General features: G+C 53.6%; 1 protein-coding gene across 2 annotated transcripts in view; it reads left to right on the forward strand.

Moving 5' to 3' along the window:
• Window positions 1–13,656, forward strand: part of RYR1 (ryanodine receptor 1) — a 126,621-nt gene that overhangs the window by 58,768 nt on the left and 54,197 nt on the right. The window contains exons 51-70 of one of the 2 annotated variants that reach the window (XM_052656509.1): window positions 50–213; window positions 310–388; window positions 642–731; window positions 1,404–1,544; window positions 1,877–1,951; window positions 2,052–2,127; window positions 3,157–3,280; window positions 3,587–3,702; window positions 5,425–5,492; window positions 5,588–5,709; window positions 6,174–6,223; window positions 6,633–6,693; window positions 6,821–7,059; window positions 8,649–8,730; window positions 9,244–9,374; window positions 9,615–9,947; window positions 10,852–11,092; window positions 12,447–12,534; window positions 12,640–12,732; window positions 13,333–13,347. In XM_052656509.1, the coding sequence (XP_052512469.1) occupies window positions 50–213; window positions 310–388; window positions 642–731; window positions 1,404–1,544; window positions 1,877–1,951; window positions 2,052–2,127; window positions 3,157–3,280; window positions 3,587–3,702; window positions 5,425–5,492; window positions 5,588–5,709; window positions 6,174–6,223; window positions 6,633–6,693; window positions 6,821–7,059; window positions 8,649–8,730; window positions 9,244–9,374; window positions 9,615–9,947; window positions 10,852–11,092; window positions 12,447–12,534; window positions 12,640–12,732; window positions 13,333–13,347 (2,388 nt within the window). The remainder of the gene's footprint in view (window positions 1–49; window positions 214–309; window positions 389–641; window positions 732–1,403; window positions 1,545–1,876; window positions 1,952–2,051; window positions 2,128–3,156; window positions 3,281–3,586; window positions 3,703–5,424; window positions 5,493–5,587; window positions 5,710–6,173; window positions 6,224–6,632; window positions 6,694–6,820; window positions 7,060–8,648; window positions 8,731–9,243; window positions 9,375–9,614; window positions 9,948–10,851; window positions 11,093–12,446; window positions 12,535–12,639; window positions 12,733–13,332; window positions 13,348–13,656) is intronic. The other variant, XM_052656510.1, reaches the window with a different exon arrangement.

Genomic DNA, 13,656 nt, shown 5'->3' on the forward strand with positions numbered 1-13,656 from the left:
GCTCAGCCAGGCCTGCAGTGACCCACCCCGCCCCCCTCACATTCCACAGAAATATGATCAAGAGTTGTACCGCATGGCTATGCCCTGCCTGTGTGCCATCGCAGGAGCCCTGCCCCCAGACTACGTGGATGCCTCATACTCATCCAAGGCTGAGAAAAAGGCCACGGTGGATGCTGAAGGCAACTTTGATCCTCGGCCTGTGGAGACCCTCAAGTGAGGCCTGCAGGCGGTGGGGGGCTGGGGGAAGGAGGTTTCAGAGATGGAAGAAAGGGCCAGATCCAACATCTGTTGACCCCATCCCCCCAATAGTGTGATCATCCCAGAGAAGCTGGACTCCTTCATTAACAAGTTCGCCGAGTACACACACGAGAAGTGGGCCTTCGACAAGGTCGGCATCAGGGTCCTCCCCTCCCCAGGAATTCCCCACCCTTGCCCACCTTCCTCAAGACCCCAGCTTTCCCCCAGACCCAGATCCTCCTAGAGGGCCCCAGATTTCCCTGAGACCCATAACTCCTCCTGGAGCCCTCAGCCCCTCCAGGGCTCCCCTTCAGTGTCCCCCAGGCTGGTGTCCACCCCTCATCCTGCTCCCACCCTCAACTCCATAGTGACACTGTCCCTACCTGTCCCATCTCATCCTTCAGATCCAGAACAACTGGTCCTATGGGGAGAACATAGATGAGGAACTCAAGACCCATCCCATGCTGAGGCCCTACAAGACCTTTTCAGAGAAGGTGACCAAACCTTGGGGCCCAAAGTTGGGGGTCCAAAATTGGGGGCTTCGAGGAGGCAGCTTCATAGGTTTGGATCTAGCTGGATCTGTGGATTCGAGTTCCTCACCCATGGACTTCTGTTGTTCAGCCGCTCATTTGCGTCCAGTTCTTTGGGACCCTGTGAACTGCAGCATGCCAGGCTTCCCTGTCCTTCACTATCTCAAACTTGCTTAAACTCATGGCCATTGAATCAATGATGCCATCCAACCATCTCATCCTCTGTAGCCCCCTTCTTCTCCTATCCTCAATCTTTCCCAGCATCAGGGTCTTTTCTAATGAGTCGGCTCCATGGACTTTGCCTTCTGGCAAACCTGACTGCCTCCCATTGATCACAGACTCCTCGTGTCCCTTCTTTTAGAAACAGTCAGAGGGACTAGGTTTGACTCCTTGACCATACAACTTAACTTCTCTGAGTCTCATGTGTAGAATGGGATAATGAGAGCTTGTTTGGGAGCCTGTGTTACAGGGCAGGTAAGAGACTTGGTTTTGAATTCGGACTGGACCACTTAGACATATTGTCAGGGTTTTCCCCTTCTTGGGACCCTGGAGGCCGATGAGGCTGAGCCAGGAGGTCCTACCTCCCCCTCCCTCTCACCCCATTCCATTAACTCCACTCCCTCCTGTGCACCCCAGGACAAAGAGATTTACCGCTGGCCCATAAAGGAGTCCTTGAAGGCCATGATTGCCTGGGAATGGACGATAGAGAAGGCCAGGGAGGGTGAGGAGGAGAAGACGGAGAAGAAGAAAACCCGGAAGATATCCCAAAGCGCCCAGGTGGAGTCGGGGCTGGGGCAGGGGATGGGGTCATGACAGGGTGGAGAGCAGCTAGGAGAAGGGGTGGGGCCAGGAGGGGTGGGGCCAGGTAGGATGTGGGGTCCAGAGAGGGAAAAGGGCCAAGGGAAGGAAGTGGGGTCAGCGGTAGCGGGGAAGGCCAGGAGCGGGGTGCCAGCTAAGAGATCTGGAGCCTGAAAAACTGCAAAGGGCAGAAGAGCAGAGGGTGGCTTAGAGGCAGGCCTTTAAGGAAAGGTGGCAGAGGAGGGGATGAATTGGGTTAGGGCCTGGGCTTCCTGTGAACCAATCAAGCCCCCCCTCCCCTGTCACCCCAGACCTATGATGCAAGAGAAGGCTACAACCCACAACCCCCCGATCTCAGTGGAGTTACCCTGTCTCGGGAGCTGCAAGTGAGTCTTCTGGCCCTTTATTTGGGAACATGGAGGTGTCCGTGGCTAGAGGAGAACATCCTCTGAATGTGGGCCTTGACCCCTTTGCATCCACTCCTAGGCCATGGCGGAACAACTGGCGGAAAATTACCACAACACATGGGGACGCAAAAAGAAGCAGGAGCTGGAAGCCAAGGGTGAGGTCGCCCACCCCACCCGCACAGACTCCCCTTCTCTGCAGTTCCCCTAGTCACAGGCTCCGGAGTCCTAAGGGCCTGGGTTAGAGTTGCGTGACTTTGAACGATTGCTTTCACTCTCATTGAACCTTCCTTTCTGTGTCTCTCAGTTCAGTTCAGTCACTCAGTCATGTCCAACTCTTTGCGACCCCATGGACTGCAGCACACCAGGCTTCTTTATCCATCACCAACTCCCAGAGCTTACTCAAACTCATGTCCATTGAGTTGGTGATGCCATCCAACCATCTCATCCTCTGTAGTCCCCTTCTCCTCTTTCCTTCAACCTTTCCCAGTATCAGGGTCTTTTCTGATGAGTCAGTTCTTCACATCAGGTGGCCATCACATCAGTACTGGAGTTCCAGCTTCAGCATCAGTCCTTCCAATGAATACTCAGGACTGATTTCTCTTAGGATGGACTGGTTGGATCTCCTTGCAGTCCAAGGGACTGTCAAGAGTCTTCTCCAACACCACAGTTCAAAAGTATCAATTCTTCAGCGCTCTGCTTTCTTTATAGTCCAACTCTCACATCCATACATGACTACTGGAAAAAACAGCTTTGACTAGATGGACCTTTGTTGGCAAAGTAATGTCTCTGCTTTTTAATATGCTGTCTAGGTTTGTCATAGCTTTTCTTCCAAGGAGCAAGCATATTTTAATTTCGTGGCTGCAGTCACCATCTGCAGTGATTTTGGAGCCCAAGAAAATAAAGTGTCACCGTTTCCATTGTTTCCCCATCTATTTGCCATGAAGTGATGGGACTGGATACCATGATCTAAGTTTTCTGAATGTTGAGTTTTAAGCCAGCTTTTTCTGCGTCTCTACAGTGAGGATAGTCACAGTGTTTACTCCTGTAGGGCTGTGGGGAGGCTGTGGGGAGCAGCTGAAAGCAATGTTAGGTATGCACACTTTCAACTTCAGGAACCACGTCAAGGAGAGATTTGGGTTCCCCCTCCTACCAACGCCCCTAATTTCTGGTCTTCGCTGTCCCAGGCGGTGGGACCCATCCCCTGCTGGTTCCCTACGACACGCTCACGGCCAAGGAGAAGGCACGAGATCGGGAGAAGGCCCAGGAGCTGTTGAAGTTCCTGCAGATGAACGGCTACGCGGTCACCAGGCAAGAGGGCTGGAAGCCGGGTCGGGGAGCGGTAGGGATTACGCGCGGATCCCCAGTATAAACTGGGAGAGGCGAATCCTAAATAGCGGAGGCGGAGCCAGAGAGAGGAAGCTGATAGGGTGGGGCTGGGGAGGGATCAGAGGGGTGGGGCCTGTGGGCGGAGGCAGGGCCAGAGGGGAGGAGTCTAAGAAGGGTGGGGCCTGGAAAACGAAGGTGGGTCTTGGAGGAGTCCAGGGGAAACTGGAAAGAGGCGGGGAATACCGTTGATCTCCGTCTGAGCTGACCCCTCGCTCCGCCTGCACGCAGAGGTCTTAAGGACATGGAACTGGACACGTCTTCCATTGAGAAACGGTTCGCCTTCGGCTTCCTGCAGCAGTTGCTGCGCTGGATGGACATATCTCAGGAGTTTATCGCCCACCTGGGTACGAAGAATTCCCTCCCTGTGCCCGCCTTGGCTGCAGTTTCATCCAAGGACTCAGTTCATGCATTTCTGTCCCCGTCCCCGCGCCCTCCCCGTTTAGTCATTGAGCTAGACATTGTTCTAGGGATTGAGAATAGGACGATGAACAAGATAAAGATCCTCGTCCTCGGCAACTTACATTCCCGTGGTGGATACATTCCCGCGGTGGATTCAGACAATTAACGTTGGAAATAACGTGATCACTTAGTGTGTTAGAAAGTGATTAGTGTTATGGGGAGAGGAATACACTAGAGCCAGGTAAAGAGGTCTGGGAGTGTGGGCCGGTTGTAATTGTAAATAGAATGTTCCAGGAAGCTAGGGAGAGCTACTGGTCATCTGGGGAGAGTAAATGAGGCAGAGGATCAGCCCGTGCAGAGGCTGCAGATGTATTAGGAGGTCTGTGTGGCTGAGGCAGAGTGGGGTGGGTGGGGTGGTGGGGAGAATGAGGGGAAATGGGGTCAGAACGGTGACAGACAGATCACACCAGGCTTTGCGCCATGGTTAGGACTGTGGCTTGTTCCTCTGAGTGAGATGGTGCCCTGCGAGCAGTCTAAGCAGGAGAGGACCCTGGTCTGCTTTGGGTGTTCACAGGCTCCCTCTGACTGCCTGTGGGGGGTCAGGAGCAAAAATTAGAACTGGGAGATTCTGGGCCTAGTTTGAAGGCTGAGGCTGTTGAGATGTCTTGCAGATGCCTCTTATATGTCACTAAGAGTCACAAGTGGGGCCCCTGTAATCCCAGCTTCCCCCAGAGAGCCACCCCGGGACCCCCAAATTCCCTTCAGCTAAGTGAAAGGCCCAGCAGGATTCACTCACACATCTCACCCCAAATCCCATGCGAGTGGGATCCCTGTACTGCACGCCCTCCTGGAAATTCCCTTTCCTCCCGAACTTCACTTTCCTCATCTGTGAAATGGGGATTCTGTTCACTGTAACCAGCAGTGGTTCTGTCCCTTATTTGCTAAGTGACCTGAAGTAAGCTGTTGCACTTCAGTTTCCTCATCTGTAAAATGGGGTCAAAGGACCAGCCAGGCCTCCCATGTTGGGAGGAGATTTTACAAGGACTTTTCTCACAGTGTCAGAGACATAGCAAGTGTTTAGTAATTAAGCGTTATTTTATTATTATTTTAGTAGTAGTATTTTAATAATATGAATTATTATTATCACTATGATGATGATGATTGAAACGGATTTCTACTTTAAAGTTAAATCTAGGGGACTTCCCTGGCAGTCTAGTGGTTAAGACTCCATGCTTCCAGTGCAGGGGGCACGAGTTTAATCCTGGTCAGGGAACTACGATGCCACCTGCCATGCACTGCAGCCAAAAAAAGGCTAAATTTAGCTTTTAAAATTCCCCCCCCTCACCTATCACAGATTCTTTTCTTCCTGTCTACACTGACTTCTTTTTTCATTCATTCATTCCATATTTACTCAGTGCCAGGTGAGGAGGGGGAATGGCCTTACCCCATTCCAGTTTGTCCTTCTCTCCATTTTCAGCATCAGGAAGGGATTGATCAAGGAGTTGGGATCAGATGAAAACAGGGAAGAGAGGTTTACCTCAAAGCCGACAGCAGTGACTTCATACCAGGAGCTTATCTCCTGTCATACCGTCAGTCTGCCCCATCAGAAAACCCTGAGTTCCCTAGACTTGAAGCCACCATGACCCCTATTTGCCTTCCCCCACCAGAGGCCGTGGTCAGCAGTGGACGAGTGGAAAAGTCCCCTCACGAACAGGAGATTAAATTCTTTGCCAAGGTGAGAGGTGGCCACAGAAGCTGAAGGAGGCTGGGGACTGGTGGGCTTTCCTCGCCCTCCACCCAGTCCCCTTTACCTCTTCCCCATGCCCCCAGATCCTGCTCCCTTTGATCAACCAGTACTTCACCAACCACTGCCTCTATTTCCTGTCCACCCCAGCCAAAGTGCTGGGCAGCGGCGGCCACGCCTCCAACAAGGAGAAGGAAATGATCACCAGGTGCGCCCCCTCCCCCGGGACTTCTGACTCAGACCCCTGACCTCATGGCGTTGTAACCCTGGGTCCTTTTCTCCCAGCCTTGGACTTTAAAGGCTCTGTCCTGGGTGCTGGGCACTGATCAGTCTACCTGCAGAGGTGATTGAAGGGCTATGGTGACAAACTGTCCCGGTATGCCCCCCAGGATACAGGACTTTCAGGCAGACTGGGATGAGTTGGTCATCCTATCAGAAAGGCAGATCAGCCTCCCCAACCCCAGCATCCCCGTTACTGCTTGCGACGCTCTAGCTGGTTCATCTCTCTGCCCCTCCCCATCCCTCTGTCTCCTTCATTTTCTCCCCCATCATCCTTTCTCCTCCTGGCTCTGTCCCTCCCTCCCTGTCTTCCCTGTCTCTCCTCCTCTAATTGTGTCCCCTGCTTGTCCTCGCTCCCCGTTTCCCCCATCCTGTTCCTTTCTCTTTCTTCAGCCTCTTCTGCAAGCTTGCGGCTCTTGTCCGTCACCGAGTCTCTCTCTTTGGTGAGTAGGTCTGCTCCCCAAGCCCTTCTCCCCGATCTTCCCTCTCTTCGCCTCTTCACAACCTCACCCTGAAGAGATATGGCCCAGGTTCACACCTTAATCTGAACAACCTTCACTGTTCTTCCTCTGGACTTGGACATGGAGTGGGTAGTCCTGGGGATGGGACAGTGACTGGGAGAGTCCTGGGTTCTGCCACCTTGGAGTTCCCAGACTCCTCACCAGACAGTGATGGCCCAGAGGTCAGGGCTGGGGTCCGGGAGGGACCGGCAGAGGGGTCACAGGATGAGGAAAGGACAGGGGCCTATGGAGTGGGGGCGGGGTGGGCGGAGAGAGATGAGTTGAGGTGGGTGAAGAGGGAGGTGCTGTCGTCATAACCCTTCCTTCACCCAGGCCCACCTTGCTCCCCCAGGCACGGATGCCCCAGCTGTGGTCAACTGTCTTCACATCCTGGCACGCTCCCTGGATGCCAGGTGGGGCCATGGGTCACAGTGCCCACTCCCATTCTACCCCCGCCCCCCGCCGCCCCCAGCCCCTGTTCTCCTGGACTCTCTGCAGTCTCGAATCTCAGATTGCATAATGCCCCCACTTCCCTCCTAGGACCGTGATGAAGTCTGGCCCTGAGATCGTGAAGGCTGGCCTCCGTTCCTTCTTTGAGAGTGCCTCGGAGGACATTGAGAAGATGGTGGAGAACCTGCGGCTCGGCAAGGTGTCGCAGGCGCGCACGCAGGTGAAGGGCGTGGGCCAGAACCTCACCTACACCACCGTGGCCCTGCTGCCGGTCCTCACCACCCTCTTCCAGCACATCGCCCAGCATCAGTTCGGAGACGATGTTATCCGTAAGGGCTGCTGATCCCAGGGGCCGGGGTGGGGCTGGGGGGTGTCAGTTCCACCAACACCATCCATCCCAGTGTGCCTGGTAGAGTCTGCGAGTGTTTCAGTGTTACGTTTATTGAGAGGTTTCATTGCTGTAAGCAAAGTGTGCATTCGGTTCAGTAAATTGGTAGGGAACAAAATGAGTTAATCAGAATATTCATTCCACAGATCTAACAAAAGACCCTCCTTCACTGTAGCTTGAGCAAGTTACATGTATATTTCTTTTAAAAAACATATTTACTTATTTATTTACTTTTGGCTATATTGGCTTCCCAGGTGGCGCTAGTGGTAAAGGACCCACTTGCCAATGCAGGAGACATAAGAGATGCGGGTTCGATCCCTGGGTCGGGAAGATCCCCTGGAGGAGGGCATGGCAACCCACTCCAGTATTCTTGCCTGAAGGGTCCCATGGACAGAGGAGTGCGGCGGGCTGCAGTCTGTAGGGTCACAAGGAGTCAGACACGACTGAAACAGCTTAGCACACACATGCACATTGGGTCTTCATTGCAGCACCCAGGCTTGTCTCTAGGTGAGGTGCTCGGGCTTAGCTGTCCCTTTGTTTTACCTTTCACTTTGAGTGTAGCTTCCCAGGTGGCTTGGCGGTAAAGAATCTGGCTGCCAGTGTAGGAGACGTGGGTTCGATTCCTGGGTTGGGAAGATCTCCTGGAGAAGGAAATGGCAACCCACTCCAGTATTCTTGCCTGAAGAATCCCAGGGGCAGAGGAGCCTGGTGGGCTCCAGTCCATGCGGTTGAAAAAGCGTTGGACACGACTTAGCAACTGAACCACCGCCACTTATGATGAAGGTATCTCCAGACTTTTCGTTGAGCTCTTGAATATGAGCTGCACACACGGTGACACCTCATCCCTAAATAGCCAGCCTGCGACACCTAGATGCTACAGAACCTTTCCTTCTGTAACCACAACTTCAGTATCACTCTTAACCTGACCATGGTTAGATTTCCCCATTACCCTCAAAATGTCTCTGATTTGTGTTCTAACTCAGAATCCAGCGAGGTTTCTCTCACTGCATTTGGTTGTCATGTCTCTGTCGCCTCTTTTCAATCTAGAACAGTTCCCCTGCCCCCTCATGACATTTAGGAAGTTGATGAGGTTCTTAACCTGGCCTCCTGGGGCGTGTGTGGATAACTGAGATTGAAGTCAGGATTGGATGTCTGTTTGCATATTCTGGAGACAGTGTCCAGCATTATCATCAAAGAGATCCATGACCCTTCTCCAAGGAAAGAGCAATTAGCCTTTATTGAATGTCTGCTGTGTGCCCTGTCCCAATTGCTTCCCGAGTATTAATTATAATTATATTAATTAAGTAGTATAATTAATAATATTTTCCGAGTATTGTTTAATCTTCATAGCAACTCCGTAAGGAAAATACTATATTTATCCACATTTTACAGAGAGGGAAACTGAGGCCAAAACTAGTAAATTGCAGGCTGGTTCTACGGCCCCTGCTCTTCCTCTGTCATTTGGAGACAAGGGAGGGGGTTAGGGGAGGACCGGACTAACCCTAACCCCACCCTTCCTCCCCCACTCAGTGGATGACGTCCAGGTCTCTTGCTACCGAACACTGTGCAGTATCTACTCTCTGGGGACCACCAGGAACCCTTACGTGGAAAAGTAAGGAGAGAGATAGTTTGGAGCTGGGGTGGGGACTATCGGGGCTCAGGGACGCGAGGGCTCAGGAGAAGATGGGAGTGAGTGAAAAGCTGGGAGATGGTTTGTCTTCAGAAGACATGCGCACGGTGGCAACTGCAGTTCCTCAGTGTGGCCACGTGAGGGCGCTCAGAGGAAGGCCGGTGAAGGTGGTCACAGGCCCTTGGCACAAGGATGCTAGGTTGTTCTCCGCTGGCAGGGGGCATGCAGTAACTCTGGTGGCCCACGGCAGCCAGGCATGCTGGGGGAAACTGGAGAGGGCGGCTGGCAGTGCCCAAATGGGCTCTCCTGAGCCCAGATCACCGATGGAGCAAGAGGACATTCAGGAAACCCAGGGTAATGGCTACATCGGTGGCCACTGGTGAATGGCAGCTCTGCTCCTAAGGGTTCTGGAAGAGGCATGTCTGTGGAGGACGGGACTGGCATCCAGGACTGGGCAGAGGGGGCTTGGAAGCTAAGTACAGCCTTCTCTTCCAGATTGCGGCCAGCCCTGGGAGAGTGCCTGGCCCGCCTGGCAGCAGCCATGCCAGTGGCGTTCCTGGAGCCACAGCTGAATGAATACAACGCCTGCTCAGTGTACACCACCAAGTCTCCCCGGGAGCGGGCCAGTAAGTGGGGTGGGGCTGGGGCGGCTGGCAAGGGTTGTCTTCTGCCCACACGGGGTCCAAGGAGACCCACTGTGAAGGTAGTGGGGTCCAGTCTGGGCCCTGAAGTGTTGAGGATTCCCTGGCTTGTGGGTGCTTCAGATTGGGGAACCCCAGAGTTTATGGGGACACCAGTTTGTAGTATGGACACTGAGGTTGGGGCATGAGGAGTTGGCATGCCCTGACCCCCACCCTGCACCCCAGTCCTGGGGCTCCCCAACAGTGTGGAGGAGATGTGTCCCGACATCCCAGTGCTGGAGCGGCTCATGGCTGACATCGGGGGGCTGGCTGAGTCGGGCGCCCGCTACACGGAGATGCCGCACGTCATCGAGATCACGCTGCCCATGCTGTGCAGCTACCTGCCCCGCTGGTGGGAGCGTGGGCCCGAGGCACCCCCACCCGCCCTACCTGCCGGGGCCCCTCCACCCTGCACGGCCGTCACCTCCGACCACCTCAACTCGCTGCTGGGGAACATCCTAAGAATCATCGTCAACAACCTGGGCATTGACGAGGCCACCTGGATGAAGCGGCTGGCTGGTGGGTCTGGCGAGCGCGCAGGTCCAGAGAACTGGCGCCAGTGTCCTGGGACTCGGGTCCCTGGATCTCAGGGAGAGCTCAGGGTCTGTGGTTTTCTGGGAATGGGGAGGAGTCAGATCTCGGTTTTCTCGGGATCACAAGGCCAGAGATCATTCCCAGGAGCCTGAATCTCAGGGTCATAGAGTCCGAGATGGATGCATGGATCCTAGGAATCTTCCAGGCTGGATTTGGAATTTCTGGAGCCTTGGAAAGGGTTAGGAGCTGAGTCAGAAGGCTGAGTTCCTTATGCAAAGGGTCAGAGAACCAGGTCAAACATGGGGGTCCCTGATATGGACATTTAGGGTTCTGAATCCAAGGTCAAGAAATGGGATTCCTGGTTCATAAGTTCCATGTCAGGGGTTGAGTTTGGGATCAGGGCTAAGCTAGAGATCAGAGCTGGGGTCAGAGGCCAGAGTCAGAGGCCAGAGAAGGTAAGAAGTCAGAGGTGTTGGTCAGAAATCATGTGGGGAGCTCCATCTGGGTATAGACCAGGTCAGAGGTTAAAGACTGGAGTGAGATGTCATGGGCTAGGATAGGGTATCAGGTTAGGATTCATTTGTTGGGGTCAGAGGTTAAGGACCTGTGTCAGGCTGGAGGGTCACAGTTTCAGGTCAAAGGTTATGGTGGGTGGGATGAAGATTCAGGAGCTATGTCAGAGGTCACAGTCAAAGGTCAGGCATGGGATCGTAAGCCGATACTGGGGTCAGACATGAGGGTCAGGCTGGGTTCAATGTTAGTTTCTAGGTCAGAGGTACAGGTTGGAAGTCAGGGATGGGAACAGAGGTCAGGGGTGGGATCAGAGGTCATAGATGAGGTGCTGGAGTCAGCAGCCGGCCAGCAGCCCATGCCCCGTCTGCTCCTGCAGTGTTTGCCCAGCCCATCGTGAGCCGGGCCCGGCCGGAGCTCCTGCACTCTCACTTCATCCCCACCATCGGGCGGCTGCGCAAACGGGCGGGAAAGGTGGTGGCTGAGGAGGAGCAGCTGCGCCTGGAGGCCAAGGCGGAGGCCGAGGAGGGCGAGCTCCTGGTGCGGGATGAGTTCTCTGTGCTCTGCCGGGATCTGTACGCCCTCTACCCGCTGCTCATCCGCTACGTGGACAACAACAGGTTAGCATGTCCCCAGCTGTCCCCCACACACCTCCAGCCTGGCCTCTGGCTTCCCTGGACTCCTTCTGACCTCTGGCTTCCGACTTGCTATATACTTGCAATTCCCACTTCATCCCACCCCACCTCCTGACCCCCAGCCCCTGTTGCTTATGGACCAAGAGAAGCCAGCCTTTGTTTGCTCCCCTTCTGCTCCTTTAAACCTCCTGAATCTGAGGCCCTGTGAAGGTTGCAGTGTTAGCCAGAAGGAGCCGTATTTCCTTCCTCCATCACTGGTCTCCATCCAGACCTCGCCAGCCTAATTTGCCCCAGAAACATGAGTCTTTGTAAAGGGCAAGCTCAGATATCAATCAGTTGCTAAAACATCTCCCTGAAATCAGAGGCACCATTTAAAGTATTATGAAGTCTTAGGTGCAGCCAGATCCAGGGCTTGAACAAGTTTCAACTCCAAGTTCCATCTTGGTTGGAAAAGATGTTAAGGTTGTACCAGGGCTTTGTAAGAAAGGGCTCATGGATTGATTAGCTATGTCTGTCCCGGGAGCAGAAGCACGTAGTAGCATGCATGCTGTATGTATCCTTGCGTGCTCATCTTTGTGCACATGAGTGGGTACTGCTGCAGGATAGATTCCTAGGAGTAGGAGTGCTGGGTCGAAAAGTCTGGACGAGTAAAGCGAGGTACATTCAACACAGTATGAAATTGAACAGATTGTTGTAGCGTGAATCTCACAAACATCAGGTTGAATGAAAGAAACCAGAAAATTTTAAATAGAGTACATCTCATATCATCTTTTTATGTAACATTCAAGAACAAAGATAATTCATGGTCTGGAAGCCAGGATAAGGATATCTTTCAAGAAGAGGATGGGGGCACAAGGTTACTTCTGGGGACTGGAAATGTTCTTTTTTTTTTAAAAAAAAAAATTATTTATTTATTTGGGTGTGCTGGTCATAGTTGTGGCATGCAGGATCTTTAGTTGTGGCATATGGGGTCTAGTTCCCTGACCAGGGATTGAACCCAGGCCCTCTGCATTGGGAGCATGGAGTCTTAGCCACTGGACCACCAGGCAAGTCCCTAGAAATGTTCTATTTCTTGACTTGGGTGGTGGTTACCCAAACCAAATGTGTTCACTGGACACTTTATACATATGTTATACTTCAATAAAAGAGGTTAGAGACAAAATTTTCAGAAATTGTCATTTATAATTTTTAAATCATCTGAATGGCCACATTACCCTAGAAAGCTCTCGCTCTCGAGTTCGAGTCTCTGGGTGCCCTCCCCTGAGATTTCTCCCTGCTGCCCCCTTCCCTGGGGGTCCCTGCCCTCATCCCTCACCAGCCCCTTCCCCTGCCTGCCCAGGGCACACTGGCTGACCGAGCCCAACCCCAGCGCGGAGGAGCTGTTCAGGATGGTGGGCGAGATCTTCATCTACTGGTCCAAGTCCCACGTGAGTCCCCACCCACCCGCCCCTCCTCTCTCGAACCCGAGCAGCTGCTTCCCAAAGAGGCCCTCCCCCACCCTGTCTGATCCCCAACACCGCCTCCCCCACCAGCACTTTAAGCGCGAGGAGCAGAACTTTGTGGTCCAGAATGAGATCAACAACATGTCATTTCTGACGGCCGACAACAAGAGCAAAATGGCCAAGGTGGGTACTTTGCTCTGGGAGGAGGACTTAGCCAGGAGGGAAGGGGGAACAGCCTCGGGCTTCCTAGCTGACCCCTCCTCATCCTGCCCACCCTCCTCGTCCTGGTCACGTTCCCTGAAGCCCTCACGGCAGCTCCTTCCCCATCCCCCTTCCTCCCCACCTCCCCCTTCTCTCAGCTCCATCCCCTTCCTCCTGTTTTTTCCTCCTCCCCCATTTCCCTCTTCTTTCTCCATCTCCTCCCTCCTCCCTACCTGCTTTATCCTCCCCATCACCCAGCACCTCATCTTGCTCCATCCTCCCCACCTCCTTCTTCTACCCCAATTTCCTCCTCTCAACCTCTCCCACTTCTTTCCTCCTGTTCCTTTATTCCACATCCCCACCTCCTTCCCTCTCCCCTTAGCCTTCCCTGAACTGCCCTCTAAAGGGCAAGGTCAAAAGGACAAACCCACCACCCTCAGCAAGGTCTGGAATTCCCCGGCTGGGGGATACACGTCAGGGTGGGGCAGGGGAGCTGGGGTAGGGCAGACTTGGAGGGGCCCTGGGGTTCTTGGAGGGACTGGGGTAACACTTCTTGTCTCTGTCTGCACCCTGATGCAGCAGGCGGGAGATGTACAGGTCAGCCCCACGTCTGGGACCTTCTGCATGGCTCTTGGCTAATACCCTCTACCCACCCGCCCCCAACCCCAGCCTCTGCTTTGCCTCCAGAAAACCCTTCCCCTGTTCTTTGCCTCTCAGCCTTGGCTTTCAGCCCCATCCTCTTTCTCTTGCTCCACCCCTCCTCCCACTAACCGTTCCCTTCCCGACCCTCAACTGTTGGTAGTTGTTTTTTTTAACTTTTATTAAAAAAAAAAATTAAAACTCTCCTCTCAGCTTTCCCCAAAGCTCCAAAGCATCGTGGACTGAGGTTCCAGGGAATGGGAATGG

This window comes from Budorcas taxicolor, chromosome 18 (genome assembly GCF_023091745.1).
Source record: "Budorcas taxicolor isolate Tak-1 chromosome 18, Takin1.1, whole genome shotgun sequence".
NCBI lineage: Eukaryota > Metazoa > Chordata > Mammalia > Artiodactyla > Bovidae > Budorcas > Budorcas taxicolor.